This window comes from Thunnus thynnus, chromosome 19, assembly GCF_963924715.1.
Source record: "Thunnus thynnus chromosome 19, fThuThy2.1, whole genome shotgun sequence".
Lineage (NCBI taxonomy): Eukaryota > Metazoa > Chordata > Actinopteri > Scombriformes > Scombridae > Thunnus > Thunnus thynnus.
In genome coordinates this window covers 2,654,921-2,673,624 of record NC_089535.1, presented here as the reverse complement: position 1 = coordinate 2,673,624, position 18,704 = coordinate 2,654,921, and the positions used below count along the sequence as shown (strand labels likewise).

At 40.1% G+C, this 18,704-nt stretch overlaps 1 protein-coding gene across 1 annotated transcript; it reads left to right on the top strand.

Moving 5' to 3' along the window:
* The first annotated feature begins 103 nt into the window (after positions 1 to 103).
* atp6v1b2 (ATPase H+ transporting V1 subunit B2) lies at positions 104 to 17,183 on the top strand. Its single transcript, XM_067574743.1, has 14 exons — positions 104 to 287; positions 4,461 to 4,516; positions 4,852 to 4,950; positions 6,936 to 7,029; positions 7,828 to 7,905; positions 8,648 to 8,787; positions 9,100 to 9,201; positions 11,028 to 11,125; positions 11,828 to 11,951; positions 12,046 to 12,196; positions 14,263 to 14,345; positions 15,670 to 15,774; positions 15,885 to 16,014; positions 16,707 to 17,183. Exons 1-14 carry the CDS (start codon positions 104 to 106, stop codon positions 16,841 to 16,843), a joined length of 1,581 nt encoding a protein of 526 aa, XP_067430844.1. The 3' UTR covers positions 16,844 to 17,183.
* Positions 17,184 to 18,704: the final 1,521 nt, after the last annotated feature.

The following is an 18,704-nucleotide window of genomic DNA, read 5'->3' as shown; positions in this document are numbered from 1 at the left end:
TCAGTTTGTAATCTTCATCTCAGTGATGCTGACGGTGTGTTAACTGCGCATGCGCCGCTACTGTCACGACTCAGGCGCTGCTGCAGCTGCTGCAGGTGGAGACATGGCGATGAAGGCGCTCAGAGGGATGGTGAACGGGGCCATGAGTGAGCTCTCCTCGGCGGTCAGCGGGAACAAACCGACGGCCGCCGCCGCTCCGGCAGCCGCTCCGGCCGCCGCTGCCGCTGCCGCGTCCCGGGAGCACGTCATGGCCGTGAGCCGGGACTATATCACCCAGCCTCGCCTCAGTGAGTTCCTCTGTCTGAATATCTGCACAGCATCAGCGCAGGTAGGAGGATGCATCACTTCATATATGATGCTGTTTATCAGTTAAAGGCTGGAAAACACGGTAGGAGTTAAAACATTACAGTCATCATTCTCCTGATAACTGTCAGTCATCAGTCTGTGCTTCAGATGTGCACAGATGTGTGCAGATGTGCAGAGATTTCAGTCAACAGGCAGCAACAGTTTAGGTGCAGTGACTTCCTTCATCTGAGTGATTCATGTTCACTGAGCTGAAATGATTCATCGTTGACAGAACAGCAACAACAACAACAAGTGCTTTAACAGAAAAAGCATTAAACCAAAATGTAAAAGACCCTCAAGATATTATAAAAAGACACATTTAACAAGTTAAATGGCATTTTAAAGGGTTAAAGTATAGATTCACAGTGTTTCCAGTGTGTTAAACCAGCAGTCAGGTGTCTGTAATCATTTCTCCTGTTCATACTGGATATTAAAAGATCCTTCAAATGTGCTTTCAATGGAAGTGATGGAGGCCAAAATCCACAGTGTGTCCACACAGTCATTTAAAAGTTGATGTGAAGCTTCTATTCAGCTTCATCAGTCTGAGTTAGTCATATCAAGTGGATATCTGACACATTTACAGTCTTTTTAGCATCAAATTCCCTCTTTGTGTTTCCTCGGACAGTGTTTCCCTGTTGAGCTGCAGGTGGAAGTATAGTAACAAAAAGAGGAACTTTGGCACTAAAAAGACTGTAACGTTGAAAGATATCTACTTGATTTGACTCATTTGGACGCTGAAGCTTCATATTAGCTTCAGATAAACTTTTAAATACATTTTTTGCACAGAAGGAGGACTGTGGATTTTGTCCCCCATCACTTCCATTGTAAGGTCATTATGAAGGGATCTTCTAATGGTCAGTATGAACAGGAGGAATGATTACAGCAAGAAAAACAGCTTTAATGTTCATTTGGGCTCCTGACTGTTGATTTAAGACACACTGAAAAAACTGTGAACAGTCCTTTAAATAGAAAATAAAAATAAACTCACACAGAATGAGACAGATCAAACAGTGCAGTGAATTAAAAGTCCTAAATCTGATTTTATAAAAGGCAAACAGGAAAGAAGTGAGAGTTCAGCAGAACCTGCAGGAATGTAAAGAAAATAACAATTTTGATAATCAATTAATCATAATGGTCACTTAAAAAGACTATTTCACCAGGATCATGTGTTCAAGGATTTAGTTTTGTTGAAGGTGTCAGAACAGAAAAATTAAGAAATAAGAAAGAAATAAGATACAAAAAACAGATTATAAAGCTGGAAGAGAGAAAGAAAAAACATAAAAAACAATTATAAATATTATATATCATTCAATAATATACAAAATACAAAGAAGCAACATATAGGACTAATTAACAGGTAAGAAAGGTTCTGTGTGATTTGAACAAACAGTGCAAATATTTTTCATATTCATAACGTTCAACAGTATTTGTCACTATGTGCATAATGAAGCAGCTGTGAGAGGCGACACATCATCAGTCTGTGTAGATTTACATTTATTTATTTATTTACACACATAAACAGCAGAATAAAAACCAGATAATAGAAATAAAACAGATGTGAGAGGAGAGGTCAGTGATGGACAGACCTCCCCTCAACTAAAGAAAAACTGAAAACAAAGGAATAAATACTAAATAAATAAATATAACATGATATAACAACACGAGCTGACGGATCAGCAGCTGGCAGAAAGAAATGAGTCTTTGTTTTTCAGCGTTATTTTAATCACAAAGATGTGAATATTTTTATTAAATCTTCTCTGATGTTAAACTGAATATTTTTGGGTTTTTGACTTTTGACCAGAAAGAAACAAGACATGTAAAGATGTAAAGTTTGGTTTTGGTTTGGTGGCATTTTTTTAAAGGATTTTCTAACATTTTAAACGCAGAATATGTAATTTCAGCCGCTAGGGGTCTCAATCAAAACAACAACAAAAGATGGAGTGTGATGATGGTGTGAAGCAGCAAGGGATCATGGGAGTTGTTGTCTTCGTTGTTAAATAACCAGCTTCACCAGGATAGGATTACTCCAGTGTGAATCATTCGAGATGTTTTTACCCGCAGAGGTCTCCTCCTCTCCAGAACGAACGGACCCGGAGATTACAGGTAAAAACACTGAATAAAGATGTTTCACCTAAAAAATCAGTGTTTCCCCGTCGATGTACGGCGACGACCGGATGTCCGGTACGGGCTGTTAGCCGAGCTGCTGCTAACGTTAGCTCGGTTTATTTCTCTGATAACTTTAGATCCAGACGTTCGGCAGGTTTCTACCGGAAGCCAAATTATCCGCAGAGGTCTCCTCCTCTCCACAAATAATGTACACACAGATTAAAATCGTTAAAAATACTGAATAAAGCTGTTTCACTTAAAAAAAAAAATCAATATTTTTCCAATATGTTTGGCGAGCACCGGACTTCCTGGAGGGGCTGTTAGCCGAGCTGCTGCTAACGTTTGTCCAGTTTATTTCTCTGATAACTTAAGATCCAGACGTCCAATGACTAAAATCCTTCTTATGGCTAAAAGATATAATTAAAAACCACCTAAATGTATCATGAAAATGTGACTTAAAACTAAATAAAAGTCCATTTATAACAGTTTCTGTCAAACAGCCACAACGCCGATGTTACTCTTTGGTAGACGCCATTGTAGCGGACAAACACAGCGCCAGTGCATACATCTGGACTCTCTACTCAACAATATATGTAACATAGGTCTAGTTGTTTATAGACATTTTAAATCGGAATAATTACATATTATAACTTTAAAAGCCAAACGATGAATCAATAATGAAAATAATCTGTAGCTGCAGCTCTTCACTGAACAGAAGCTCAAGCTGCTGAACGTATGTGTTGTAAGAACCTGTGTGTGGGCTTCAGCCGGATAAAAATACTGTGTGAGCATTTCTGCTAGAAGCTCAGCCAGAAATACTGTGATATGCTTTTACATAACTGTGTGATTCTTTTTTCATTATCGATTCATCTCACGATTATCGTCTCAATCAATGGTTTGTTCTATAAAGTATCAGATTCCCTTCAGTTCAAGATGATGTTTACAGATGTTTTGTTTGACCAACAGTCCAAAACCCAAAGATATTCAGTCTAATATCATGTTTACAAAGAAAAGCATCAAATCATCACGTCTGAGAAGTTGAAAACAGCAGATTTTTGGCTTTTTTGCTTCAGAAATGGTTCAAACAATTAATCGATTATCAAAATAGTTGCTGATTAATTTTCTGTCAGTAATTGTTGCAGTAGTTGGAGAAGTAGGAGACGTCTTGTGTCAAACAGGAAAACTTTAGAAACATATTCAGAGATTGGTCAGGAGAAGAAGGAGATGTTGTTTTAAGAATTTTTAACAAGACAATTGAACTTTTTTTTGGTAGACAAACCATATTACAGACATTACCAGAGTATTGTTCTGTCTTTCAACATGTCTGCAGGGGATCTTTAAATCTGTCAGTCTGAACCAGGAGAGTCAAACTCTCAGTTATGTCCTTCAGTTACATCATGTTTCTATCAGACGGCTTCACAGTGCGAGACAAAGATACGCTGATGGATACGATCATGTCATCATGGTCTCTGTCTTCACTCACTGGAAAACAGCTGAAATGATTAATCATTAATCACTTTGTTGATTGACATTGTGATTAATGTGATTTACGGCATTTTTTATAATTTTTGTTCTTTTTTTTTAAAGCAAAAATGCCAAAAATTCAGTGTTTGCAGCTTCTCACACGTGTTGATGTCATTGAACGTCCATCACAGATACACAGGTGCAAAGTGACGTCTTCAGATATCTTCTATCTAAATATCTTGTTCTGTCCAACCAACAGTCAAAAACCCCAAAATATTCAGTTTAGAATTATATCAAAATCAAAATAGTTGCAGATTTATTTTCCGTTGAATCGTCTCAGCTCTGATTTCATTAACCAAGCCGTCACTCAGATTGATGCCACCTGCACAAAACCACCTGCACGTCTGCCTTCTGCTGACATTTGTGTTTTTATTGAGTGTCTTGGAGCTCAGAGCGAGTCTTCAGCAGCAGAAACACATCCAGCTTCTGTCAGTAAACGCTGCGTTTGCACTGTTGTCAATACGTTCTGTTTTCTGCATCCTCAGCCTATAAAACAGTGTCTGGAGTCAACGGTCCGCTGGTGATTCTGGATCAGGTGAAGGTAAGAATGACCCACCTCTGTGTTAATGTTTCCCTTCTGAAGTAACGAGTGCAGAGTTTCTCATATCAAGTGGATATCTGACACATTTAGCATCAAATTCCTTCTTTGTGTTTCCTTGAAGCTTCATATTAGCTTCAGATACACTTTTAAATACATTTTTGCACAGAAGGAGGACTGTTTTAAGACAAACCCGTCCTTTAATTCTCATGAAAGTCTGATAATTCCTTTTCTAAGACTTTAAATGACTTTGAAAAACTGCAGATATTCCACTTATAGAGAAGCTGCATCAGGTACAGCTTGTGACTTCACTAACGCTTCCTGCTGCGCTCCGACAGTTTCCACGCTACGCAGAGATCGTCCACCTCACCCTGCCTGATGGCACCAAGAGGAGCGGACAAGTGCTGGAGGTCACTGGGTCCAAAGCTGTGGTGCAGGTAATGTGTGTGTGTGTGTGTGTGTGTGTGTGTGTAGCATTTCAAACTTTTTACCAACTGCAAGATTTTAAACAGTGAAAGTAAAGAAAATGAAGTCAAACTAAACTTAACTGACTCTAACGAGCTATATCATCACCTATTTTTTCAAGCAGCTAATAGATCCTCAATATGCATCTAAATCTGACTCTAATATTAAAATACTGTTCTATGCAGGTTGTTGTACAGACTGTGTAACTGAAGGATCATGAACAGAGAGGTGATCCAGACACTGGAATAAGCTCACTATTATAAACTCAAATTACAAATTTATATAGTCAAGTTAAATTCAGAATAAAAACAAAAGAGAAGGACTTCCTCTTCAAACAATGGGGATCAGTGATTGGTCGTTAGCTCGCACATTCACAGCTCATTCATGTCTGTCTGGCTGATGATTGGTCGACTGAATGTGCTGCTGCTTTGATCTCATCTACTGAACACAGTCAGTCGTCCTGACAGCCACAGTAATGCTCATTCACTGAGAAATACTGCTACTACCAAAGAGTTTGCACCTATTTGCTGTGTGCATAATTATACCTCTTCAACAAAATGTGATTCACACATGCATGTTCCTCAGAGGAAGAATCCTAATGACTTGATTCACTGACTTTTGAATTATTTCCAATACTTTGGTTTATTGACTAAATTTCTGCACAACTAAAGACATTCCCATCACGACAAAACAAAACTAAACTAAGACGATGGACATGCTAAACATCAACATGTTAGCATTGTCATTGTGAGCAAGTTAAAATCACAACAGAGAAAATGCTCCCATCCTCATACAGTAGGTCCCCTGCTAGTCCCTTTACTCTCTAACCCTAACCCTACCCCCTAACCCTACCCCTACCCCTACCCCTTACCCTCTAACCCTAACCCCAACCCCCTAACCCTTACCCTCTAACCCTAACCCCAACCCCCTAACCCTACCCCTACCCCTTACCCTCTAACCCTAACCCCAACCCCCTAACCCTAACCCTCTAACCCTAACCCCAACCCCCTAACCCTCTAACCCTAACCCTACCCTAACGCTACCCCTAACCCTCTAACCCTAACCCTAACCCTAACCCTAACCCTTACCCTCTAACCCTAACCCCAACCCCCTAACCCTCTAACCCTAACCCTACCCCTAACCCTCTAACCCTAACCCTACCCTAACGCTACCCCTAACCCTCTAACCCTACCCTAACTCTACCCCTTACCCTCTAACCCTAACCCCAACCCCCTAACCCTCTAACCATAACCCTAACCCTACCCCTTACCCTCTAACCCTAACCCCAACCCTACCCCTTACCCTCTAACCCTAACCCCCTAACCCTAACCCTACCCCTTACCCTCTAACCCTAACCCCAACCCCCTAACCCTGGCCTTTACCCTCTAACCCTAACCCCCTAACCCTACCCCTTACCCTCTAACCCTAACCCCCTAACCCTAACCCTACCCCTTACCCTCTAACCCTAACCCCAACCCCTTACCCTGCCCTTTACCCTCTAACCCTAACCCTACCCCTTACCCTCTAACCCTAACCCCAACCCCCTAACCCTAACCCTCTAACCCTAACCCTAACCCTAACCCTTACCCTCTAACCCTAACCCCAACCCCCTAACCCTAACCCTCTAACCCTAACCCTACCCCTTACCCTCTAACCCTAACCCCAACCCCCTAACCCTGGCCTTTACCCTCTAACCCTAACCCCTAACCCTAACCCTGTTTCATTTGTCTCAATTGTTCAGTCTCACACTTAAAATAAACATCATACAGGTGGAAAGTTCACAGGCTCATTACAAGACAGAATACACACACATATATATATGTACATATGTATACATATATACCATAGTAAGAGGATTTAATGTGGGAGTTTTCCTTGAACCTGCTCCAATGATTTGATTTTTTAAATAATGAATCAACAGAATAGATGGACTGTTGTGTCTCTGTTTCCTCTGCAGGTGTTTGAGGGGACTGCAGGTATCGATGCCAAGAAGACCAGCTGTGAGTTTACAGGAGACATCTTACGGACGCCTGTATCTGAGGATATGTTGGGTATGATTCACTCACACAACACAGTAAACAAATCAAATCCATTCAGTTTCAGACTAAGAACTGCAGCTTTACATCAATTCATTTTTAGCTGTGAAATGTTTCCGTATATGTTGCCTATAAAAGTTTTAATAAAGGTCTGGAACTGGTAGAAGACAGACTGCAGAGTTTGCAGGACACGTTCTGAGAGGGTCCAGTGGGAGGCTGATGATGATGATGATGATGATGAAGGGTCGATTGAAGGGAAACAAGCATAATGGGGCTTGATGACATAAAGAGACGGAGCAGAGAAACAAGACATGAACAACTGAAGAGAAGAGAAACAGTTGCAGGACCATGAAAGACGACCTTCAGATCAAAGATGGCTCAAATGATTGATTGATTGATAAAAAGTTTTCATGTTTGATCGTCTTATAACACTGAATCAAATTAGATTTAATGTGGCTTTTTTGTCACTGATGCAGCCACAAGTTCTGGACTGAGATCTGGATTCTGACTCTGTTGTTCCTCTGCAGATTTGGTTTTCTTGTATTTCCTCCAGAATTACTCAGTTGTTAACAGAAGATTTGTCTTCACTTTGACATGAATTGTCTTTTTCGGTTGATCAATTTCAATAAATCCACATAAAGTTTGATTTTACTTTGATGCAGTTTTGTAAAACATGAAAACTTCCAGGAGAGGTTGAATACTTTTCATAAGCTCTGTAATGACGTATTAAAACTGGATGCAGGTGTGTTTTGTGGAGAAATACGATAAGGTGTGTGTGTGTGTGTGTGTGTGTGTGTGTTTGTTTGTTTGCAGGTCGTGTGTTTAATGGATCCGGTAAACCGATCGACAGAGGGCCGGCGGTCCTGGCTGAAGACTTCTTGGACATCATGGGTACGTTAACTGTTTCTGCTCTATTTATAATCACACTTTGACTTTTAACTGTGAAACAAAGTGAAGCTGATATTTTTATATGAAAGAATTGCGGAAACTAACAACTAACTTTATTATCGAATAATAATCTGCTTCTTATTTTCTTGTTTTATCCATAAAAAGTCCGACAACAGTGAAAAATAATTTCACGCAGCCCAAACAGACGTCTTCAAACTGTTTGTGAACAGTCTCAAAGACATTCAGACATATAAAAACATCAAATCCATAAATTCATGTCGTTTAAAGCTTTCAACAGATAATGCAGTTATAAGCAGCTATAAGGGCAGTTTTAAATGTTTATTAATGTACAGTAGTAGTACAACTATTATAACGTCTCCTATTAGGACATATTTTATATTATTACAGCTGTATTTTACTATATTGTTGTTCATCATCTGTTTATACAGCAGCAAACACAGGAGTTATAGTTGTTGATCAATGCATTAATAAACACTTTTATCTGCTGACAGCTACGTTATAGTGACATATAAACCACTTATTTACTGTTTATATGCTAATTATTAATGATAAATAGGGAGACGTATTTTCCTATATACTGTATGTTTAATGTAGACAGATTCATTTAAACCGACTGCTTTTGTTGTCTGGCATTACTGTGATTTACATTACAGTAAATAAACCCTGGTACATTCCTGACTGTGTGTGTGTGTGTGTGTGTGTGTGTGTGTGTGTGTGTCCTCAGGTCAGCCTATAAACCCTCAGTGTCGTATCTACCCGGAGGAGATGATCCAGACCGGCATATCTGCCATCGACGGCATGAACAGCATCGCCAGGGGGCAGAAAATACCCATCTTCTCTGCTGCAGGGCTGCCACACAACGAGGTACACACACACACACACACACACACACACACACACACACACACACAAACAACACACTCTGTAATCACTAATTGCTGTTTAGTGTGGAAGTGGAAGGAAGCCTGTTAATTTCCTGACCGATATGTTTAGTGTGTCAGGTCCTCAGGGCTGAATTATAATTAAACGTGATTCATTAATTATATAATTTCCTTTTAATTACTCAGATTTAATTAAAATAAAGAGCTTCTGAGATTTTTTCTTTAAATGGAGGCTGAAGATGGAATAAATGAGGAGAGCGTCAGATATTTTCTCTCTCTGTCTCTGCTGCTGCAGATCGCGGCTCAGATCTGTCGGCAGGCCGGTTTGGTGAAGAAGTCGAAGGACGTGATGGACTACAGCGAGGAAAACTTCGCCATCGTGTTCGCCGCCATGGGGGTGAGAACTTAAACTTCTGCTTCAGATGCTGCAGATTCTGACACTTCAAAGTCCCACAGTGAGCTTAAATCAAAAATGTATTTATATTGCACAATTCAAACAATAGCAGTAATTCAAAGTGCTTCACATACAGTAAAAAATTAATAAGACTAATAAAATACAGGAATAAGATAACAACAGAACATCACAGAAATTAATGTATAATAAGACAAACAAGTTAAAGACTTTATTAAATTATTCAATTAAAAAATGATTAGAAAAGCAATTAAAAGAAAACAAAAAACTGTTGTGTTAATTAAAGTTTTTAGCTTTTAAAGGACGCTGCTGATGTTTGATGTCTGCTGGTCGGCTGTAAAACTGCATCTCCAGTATTTTACTTTACAACCAGTTTTAGTTTAAACACAAATGTCACAAATTGAAAAGAATGCGCTCAAGCACAGACTCACTCTGCTGCCAGAAACCTTCTCGCTAAATTTGACAATTTTTAACCCTCATTTAGCAACAAATAAAGCTACTTTTTGAGTAAAGAGAGACAGAAATACTGAAATACTTGTTGTAATAATCATTAAAAGATGGGACCAGGATCAATAGATGTAATTATGTATAATTTACAAACTTAAATAAGTGGATTTAACACTGAGTTTGTTATCTGCTGTAATTCAAGGAGAGATCAGTTTGAGATAATAGTTACTATGACTTCACATTCAGAGAAATAGACGGCAGTAAATGATGGATCCTCCTCACGTAAATCTCTCTGTTGGCTGAAGTGTAACCGCTGGTTTCTAGCGTTGTGTTATAAGAGGCTCAGACCAGGGTGTCTTTGGAGGCGATCATTTATTCCGGCAACTGACGACAGAAGTAAATAAAAGAAAATCCTCCGCCAGTCACTTCTGATGCTAACTCAGGCTCCTACACAAATTAAATAACATAGAAATGTGTTAGCATACTGCACAAGAAGTCCAAGCTAATAAACAAACTTACACCCGTAATTCAAAGGACGTGCACAACGTCGCTTACCTCTCCCATGAAGTACAACAACAAAAGGGGAGAGGTAAAGGCGGGTGAACGAAGGGATACAATGAACTGAGTCTTAAATGTTCCATATATTGATCCTGGAGAAGTAGCACGTCAGGATGAAACTATTTACAAATTTATGTAATTATAATACATATGCTGCATAGTTGACTCTGTTACATAAGTACAAACGAATGTGAACTCGTTAGTAAACAGTTGCTTATTTCCACCTCCAGCAGTTACAACATGATCATCACATTGATAATGTCAATAATTACTTGCGGGGTTCCTCAGGGTTCTATTCTTGATCCTTTGTACTTTCAATCTGGTTAAAGCTGCTTGAAATTATGTTTTTTTTGTCCACTTGTTTTCCGCAGAATAGTCTCTAAACACAACTTCTGTCATATTATCAGCTTATAGAGTAGTTGTGGCTAACATGTTAGCAAACAGTTGCTTATTTCCACATCCAGCAGTTACGGAGCAACATTATCATTCATGTGGAGTCGTGTTTCTGTCCACCTGGTGAATATAAGTCCAATATTCACTCTCTTTTAGCTCTGTTTTTGGTCTCCACCAACTCCTGAGGGAAATATCTGGCTCTTTAGCTGCTAAATGCTCCACTATGCTAGTCTACAGCTAACTGTGTCTGTTTGGTGCTGAGCAGGTTGTGTACAGCGGCTTTTTATGAGAGCGCTGAGAGTGAACCAGAACAGTAAAGTTGCAGCCGGACAGATAAACAATGAGCTGAAACGCTAAAGTTATTTTCTTTTCTAATTAAATAAAACAACAGTCTCTCTTCTCTCGGCCACCAGGTGAACATGGAGACCGCCCGGTTCTTTAAGTCTGACTTTGAGGAGAACGGTTCCATGGACAACGTCTGTTTGTTCCTCAACCTGGCCAACGACCCCACGTATGAGCTTTTACTCATAACCTGCTTTTCACTTTAACATATGCTAGATTTTGATTAACTTGCTTGCTACTGATTCAAACTGAACACACCCACACCTCCGTTTTCTACCAAATTCTCTCATTATGTTGTCGTCAGATTTTGTAAACATGTTTGTCATTGTCTCTAAGAGATTATCTGTTGAAAAAAATGATAATTTCTTCCACATTAAGAGCTTCTTTGGAGAGAGTTTGGATCGATTTAGCACAGACCCTATGTTTACTTCTTACTAATTGCTTGTAAAATTTTAGTAATATCCTTTATTTATCTAACAACAGTGATATTACAAACTGAAATATAATAAAGTACATTTTAAAATCTTTAAAAAGGGAATAAAAATAAGAATAGATGATTAAAAAGAGCACCATGAGGTTCATACTTTTACATATGAACTTTAGATTTTATAAGAAATGAGGACAAGAAGTGTGAGAACCAGATAATGTAAAGTTTGAGGAGTTTTATTAGACAGATGTTTGGCAGTTATCTGTAGAAATATAAATTGTGTGTTCACTACTTTTTAGTTTCATGGATCATTAAATTTAATGATTTAAGTTGTAACATCTAAAGATACAAGTGTCTCCTTCAAATTTAAGCCATTAATTCGATGTTTACCTCAGAGGTTTTCACTAGTGCAGAAAAAAGCTTAAACCTTCTTGTGTCCTGCAGCATCGAGCGAATCATCACGCCTCGTTTGGCTCTGACATCAGCAGAGTATCTGGCCTATCAGTGTGAGAAACACGTCCTCGTCATCCTCACTGACATGAGCTCGTACGCGGAGGCTCTCCGAGAGGTCAGACGCGATTTCGCTGCATTTATTCTAAAATGACTGCAGGGAATCGGAGGTAAATCGGTGGATTTTCTCACATGTGTGCGACTCGTCTCAGGTGTCTGCAGCCAGAGAGGAGGTGCCGGGCCGCCGAGGCTTCCCGGGCTACATGTACACCGATCTGGCCACCATCTACGAGAGAGCTGGCAGAGTGGAGGGACGTAATGGTTCCATCACACAGATCCCCATCCTCACCATGCCTAATGATGGTACACACACACACACACACACACGCTGAAGTCAATGCTGAAGTACCTTAAAGTGCTATGACGGCCGCTAGCTGCTCCAACTGGCTCCCATTCAAACTTCTCTCTAGAAATACTGAAAGTTAATCATTGTCTTAATCATCATCATTGTCTCAATTATGGTCATTATGGTCTCAATCTCTAAATTCAGATCCTCTAATAAGTGAGTTGGTGGTCATTTTGGAAATAATTTCTCCTTAATAAGATTTGAAGACTTATATGTTATGTTTTGATGTCTGCCGTGTGGGTGTTGACCATGGATGTATAAAGAGAACTGGATACAGGAAGAGCACCAGGCTTTGAAGCAAATTTGCCATAGGGGCCAAACTGTGTAATTACGTCACGTGATGCACACTGGCCCAAAAAGACTTTTTCCCATAGACTTACATTGTGAAAGAGACGTCTGTAAATCAGCGGATAAATCCGTTCGGTCTGATCACATTCAAAAGCCTCGAAGAGCCGCATGATTGAATTATTTTATCCCCATTCAAGTTAGCCGGAGGGCTAAACTGGAAGTAGCCGACTCAGCCAGCGAAAGTCACTAGTGCGCATGCTCTATGAGCCGCAAGATCCGGGTACTTTCATACCGGGAAGACGATTTTTTTTGGCTTCATGCGCCACTCTTTATACATCCATGGTGTTGACTGACAGCTGTGACTGACAGATTGATACCTGCTGATCTTTCCGGCTCCAGGACTGAGTCGGACTATTGTCGCAATATTTCACAATAGTTCAATGTTACTTGATTATGATACCTGCCCTATTAGCACAATTTAGCTAAAGTAGCTAATGTTAGCCCAAATCACATACTTCTGTTAGTACACTTCTGTGTAGTACACTGCGTACACTATGTACTTACTAGCATAGGGCGCAAATTTCGACAGGGTAGTGTTGTCTCAGTTCAAACATGGCTGTTGTGCACTTACCGGAAATGACGATCGCAAGTTAGCATTAGCTAGCGTTAGCATTCGTGTTATCGTTCGCGCTACCAAATCATTACAGACTGCTAAATTAACCCAATAAACATACTGATGGCTTATATCCAACAACAGTATAGTGGTGCTTAGTGCTAAAAAACACATGTATAACTTACATTTGTATAACGTGGCGATGTTCACCGTAGTTACAACGTACTCGGCCGCCATTTCCAGTTTGAAAAGCGGTCCCTCCCCTTCTGCTACGCAGCCAAGATGGCGACCATTGAGAACAAGACTTTTTGACCGTGCACTATCCAAGTACTCACAGTGCACTGCATTTTTCCATACTTCTCAGTGTGAACGCACTCATGCACTCAAAATGTTAAGTGTAAATACAGAAGTATGCAATTTGAGACGCAGCACAAGTGTGCAGCACTCGGTGTTCCCAGTAAGCTAGCGTTAGCTTGAGTCCGAGGTAGCGGGGCGTGTTTCCAGAGTGTGAAAGGCAACACCCCGCACTCCTTGCTTGGGATGTCCTGGTTCCAAACAGAAAAGATGCCGCTGAACATTAGCAGCAACTCCGGGCTTCAAACTGGCTCCAATGAAACAACAGATGACGTCACATCTCGCTACGTCCATCTGCAGATACAGGATATGACATGTCATGTATCTTGCTGCAAATAAGTATGTTAGAGGATGAGTGTGTTTTTTAAAGTACATTTTTAAAGACATGTGACAAGCTACACATAGTACATCCATTGTAAAAAACTGTAAACCAAAAACTAGTTCCTACAAGCTGGTGAATTTTAGCAGGTGCTGGTCTCACCAATAGGAACTGGCAGCTAGTAACAATAAGAGCTAGTAACTGGTAAGAATCTTAGCTGGGTCTGGTAAAGTAATAAGAGCTGATGGTGAGAATCTGAAATGGTAATGTAAGAATCTAAGCTGGTAAGAATAGGAGCTGGTATCTGGTGTCACCAGTAGTAGCTGGTCAACCAGCTGTCAAAAACCTAGCTCAAACTGGTCAAGCTGGTTGCCAGCTACCAGCTTAAGCTGGATTTTTCAGTAGGGAAGTGCAGTGTTGTTCTGACAGTGTGCTCATGTGTCTCTCAGACATCACTCATCCGATCCCTGACCTGACGGGTTACATCACTGAGGGACAGATCTACGTTGACAGACAGCTGCACAACAGACAGGTGAAAAACACACTGAACAGATCCAGTCAGAGTTTCACCCCAGTTTCATCACCTCTGACTCGTTTTAGAATCAGGCTGAATTTCTGTCTCTGTCAGAAATTTGGTCTGCATATTGAGCAGCTCTGAGATCAGATTTCCAACATGGCCGCTGTTATAAACTTTAGTGAGTTTGTTTCAATATGATTGGAGTATAAACTTTATTAGGAACATCTGTACAATCTAATGCAACCCTGCTGCCTCATGTACCTTACTGTTTATTACTGGAGCGCATTATGTTAAAGTGTTCCTAATATTTTTCCCCCCTCATATAATGTGGTGGACAAAACTGAAAATGTATAAGCTTCACAAAATTAGACTTTTATGGCAGAGCTGTTGTGTTTAGTTGCATTAGATTGCACAGATGTTCCTAATAAAGATGTGGTTCAGAAATTTGTTATAGAGACTAATTATGAGGGAATATTGTGAAGTTGAGTGACATAACATGCTGTTTAACCCGACTCTGTGCAGGTAACAAAATCCTCCTTCCAGCATCTCTGAAGCTCACTGATTAACATATTATATGTTGTTTACATTTACAATTTATTCATTTGGCTTTTGTCAGAGAAGCTTTTGCGTCCCCATCTGTAAAAAGAAAAAACCTCCCCTGCACCTCCTCATGAAAACTAACGACAGAGTGTTGTGTTTAGTATTGGCAGGTCTATGTTTGCTGAAATGCAGTTCACCTCTTCACTTTGTTTTCTGTATTGTGATTTGATTTTAATCTTGCATGAAAATTAATTAATGTTTGAACAGCAAATAGATAAATAATTGTCCTTTTTACCCTGACATACTGTTGAGGTTAAATTGGACCCATTTTTATATTTGACAGCAGTAAAAACACCTTAAACACTTTTTTTCTGTTATTATTAATTACATATTACAATGTTTATGATATTTCACTTCATTTCATTTTTTGATTTGCTTTAATTTCGGCATTATAAATCTTCCATACAACAGAGAGTCAGTGGAGGGTAATGAAAGGTTGAGTGACATGACGTGCCGTTTAACGTGCATTTTGTTTAATATGCACAAAAACTAATTGTAAAAATGACAATTTACCACATGGGGATTATGTGCTGGACTATTTCTTTGCTGGGACCAGTAACTTCCTGTTGCCTGGCAACTGCTCAGAGCCAAGAAATAACCTGGCTCTGAAAGCATAAAATTGTTGAATTGAATTGTTGTCTTCAAACTATTTTATTGTATTTATTATACAGAGCATCTTTCTACAGCTGCCATCTCTCTGACATGATGTTGTCTTCTCCCCCCCCCTCCCCGTGGACAGATCTATCCTCCCATCAACGTGTTGCCGTCTCTCTCTCGTCTGATGAAATCCGCCATCGGGGAGGGAATGACCCGCAGAGACCACTCTGATGTTTCCAACCAGCTTGTAAATTCACACACATGCTCCTGCTTCACACTGCACATTCCTGCTTTTACCATCTCACTCTAAAAATGTGTGAAATGTGTGTGTGTGTGTGTGTGTGTGTGTGTGTGCAGTATGCATGTTATGCCATAGGGAAGGATGTCCAGGCCATGAAGGCAGTGGTGGGAGAAGAAGCTCTGACAGCTGATGACCTGCTTTATCTGGAGTTCCTGACCAAGTTTGAGAAAAACTTCATTTCCCAAGGTACACTGGGGCAGCAGCAGAAGCAGCAGTTACAGTTGTTGATAGAGCTGAAACTATATTTTATAATAATAATAATAATGTTATTCGTTCAAACCTCTGGACGCCACAGCGCCATTCGATTCATTCCAGCAGACATCATCACACTCACCGCTGTGAGTTATAGGAAAAGGTCAGAGGTCGTCACTGACGTCTAGGAGGCAGCAGCGGACCTGCATCTTCATTTATTAGTTATTTAGTTATTTATCATCCGTAGTCGAGCTCAGAGCTGATAACCATGACACCAGACCACAGACATGTCGGCTTTAAAAGCTCCTCATACAAACTGTGAACTGGGACAGACTGGTTTCCAGTAACACGCACCTCATTACTGGAATGAACTGCAACACAGCTTGTTTTGCGACTGTGATGAGGACGAACAGTCTCGTTGTGATCTGGTGTATCTGTGACGTGTTCTCAGTGAGATTTCCTGAAGAATTAAAGCTTAATAATTAATAATAATAATTTTTATAGCAATGATATGAAGTGCTTCACAAAAAACACCCAACAAATTAACAAACAAACAAACAAAAAACCAGTTAGAAGTTAAAGGTGACACATGACAATAAGGATCAGCAAATGCACAAATGCAAGTAGAGTAAGTAAAGTATGTTTATTGACGTTCTGAAGCAGACGCTGTATGTTTGTGTGTCCAGGTGCCTACGAGAACAGGAGCGTGTTTGAGACTCTGGACATCGGATGGCAGCTCATGAGGATTTTCCCCAAAGAGATGCTGAAGAGGATCCCGCAGAGCACCTTAGCTGAGTTTTACCCCCGAGAGGCCAAACGTTAACCGACACATTCCAGCTGTGTCTCCTGCCGCTTCCATCGCTGCATACATACATACATACATACATACATACATACAGTGTAGTGTTGTACCGTCACATATGTGATGCTGTAACAGTCATGACACTCGTGACATTCATGTGGCCTTGACAACAACGCACCATTCCTGCTTAACAACCAGAAACAGACGGAGGAAGATATTAAAACAGATGTTTGTTTACAGAGTGAATGTAAAGAGCAGCATATTTAGCGTTGATCTGTTTGTGTTTATACGAGTGATGATGATGATGATGATGATGATGACATTTAGATTTTTGTTTCATGACTATAATTAGCAAATTAATCTAAACAGAGTCCAGAAATAAAGAAAACAAAACTTAGATAATCAATACAGGTAATGAGCCTCGTATTTTGAAAACAGCATCACTAATGAGCTTTTAAAAAAAACAACAGATTTTGATGCTTGGCGAGTTAATAAAGATCCAATCAGCTCACCAACGAATCAAAACAATCCAGCAACACCTGAGATGCTGGTTTACACAACATCTGCACGACTGAAAAAATGCAGTTTGCAGCGCTGAAGAATTGATTTTAGCTTTCCGTCAGAATTATTCATCAAACCAAAGATGCTCTTCAGACAGCAATTAGTTTGACGTTTCTTTGAGTTTACATTAAATACACTAAAATACAACACTGCAGTCAGCCAGTCCTGATATACTATTAAACTGTGGAGGATAAAAACACAGTAAAGCTAAACGCTCGTATCGATTGTGCTTCTCTCGAGGGGAAAAGGGGGTAAAATGGCAAAAGTTCCAGTCAGGCAAGAAAAAAACTAACAAACAGACAAAACAGACCTATGATTGACTATTTACCAACCATTTCTTCACCAAAAAAGTTTCAAACTTGTCTAATAAGGCAGATTTTCACTGCTGGCTCTTTAAATTTAAACATATGAAAGTGGTATCAGTCTTCTCATGTAACTCTTGGCAATAGTAAAATAAGGACATTTCCCAAAATGTTAAACTGTTCCTTTACCCTGCAGAGGAATGTTTCTATGACTGGGTCCCTGCTTTTTGTTAGCCAATGGGTTGCAAACTATTTCACTGACCTACAGGTGGCGCCAAGAAATGCAGAAGTGCACCAACAAAGGCAGTGAAGAAGAAGACTGCTAGCAAGTAAACATGGACATAAACAATCCAGACTTCAAAATGCTTAACAAAACAGTTTTGCAAATGTTTTATGGGGAAGGAAACACACTCGACACGTTTGTTAGACCTCCAGGATGCACACGATCAGTTTTAGTGACACTGAAAGTTTACTCACAAGAAAACTCCACAGTGAGCTTTAACAGCAGATGTGGTCAGAAGTGTGTTTTGCTGCACGTTACCACAGTCAGCAGTGACGTCATGGTGTACTGGAGTACATCTTTACATCACTGCAGCAAGGTGACGAGTTAAACCACCGGAGGGCAGCAAAGACAAGACGCTAAATTCTATAAACACCTCCGTCCACATTAAAATGCCAGAACAGATAATTCTCCTCCTACTGGGCATGTGTTGGAGGACAGACAAGCAAGTCAGCCACAACAAAACCAGTGAAGAAGAAACACTATACTAGTTCCATTTCGGTGGCGGCTTCCCGACGTTTAGTTTATCGCAGCAGATTCCGACAGTTTGAGCAGAGAAAGGTGGTCGATTAGCTACGTCTGAACAAGCTATCAAACAGAGAACAACATTCGCATGAAGCCGTCCGCCATTGTTGTTCCTCCAATGAAACGCTGTGGCGCTACTGCCACCATCTGTTTGTCAGCGATATGACAGCTGGAGAGAAAAATACACTTTTAGTCTGGACGGAGGGCAGAAACG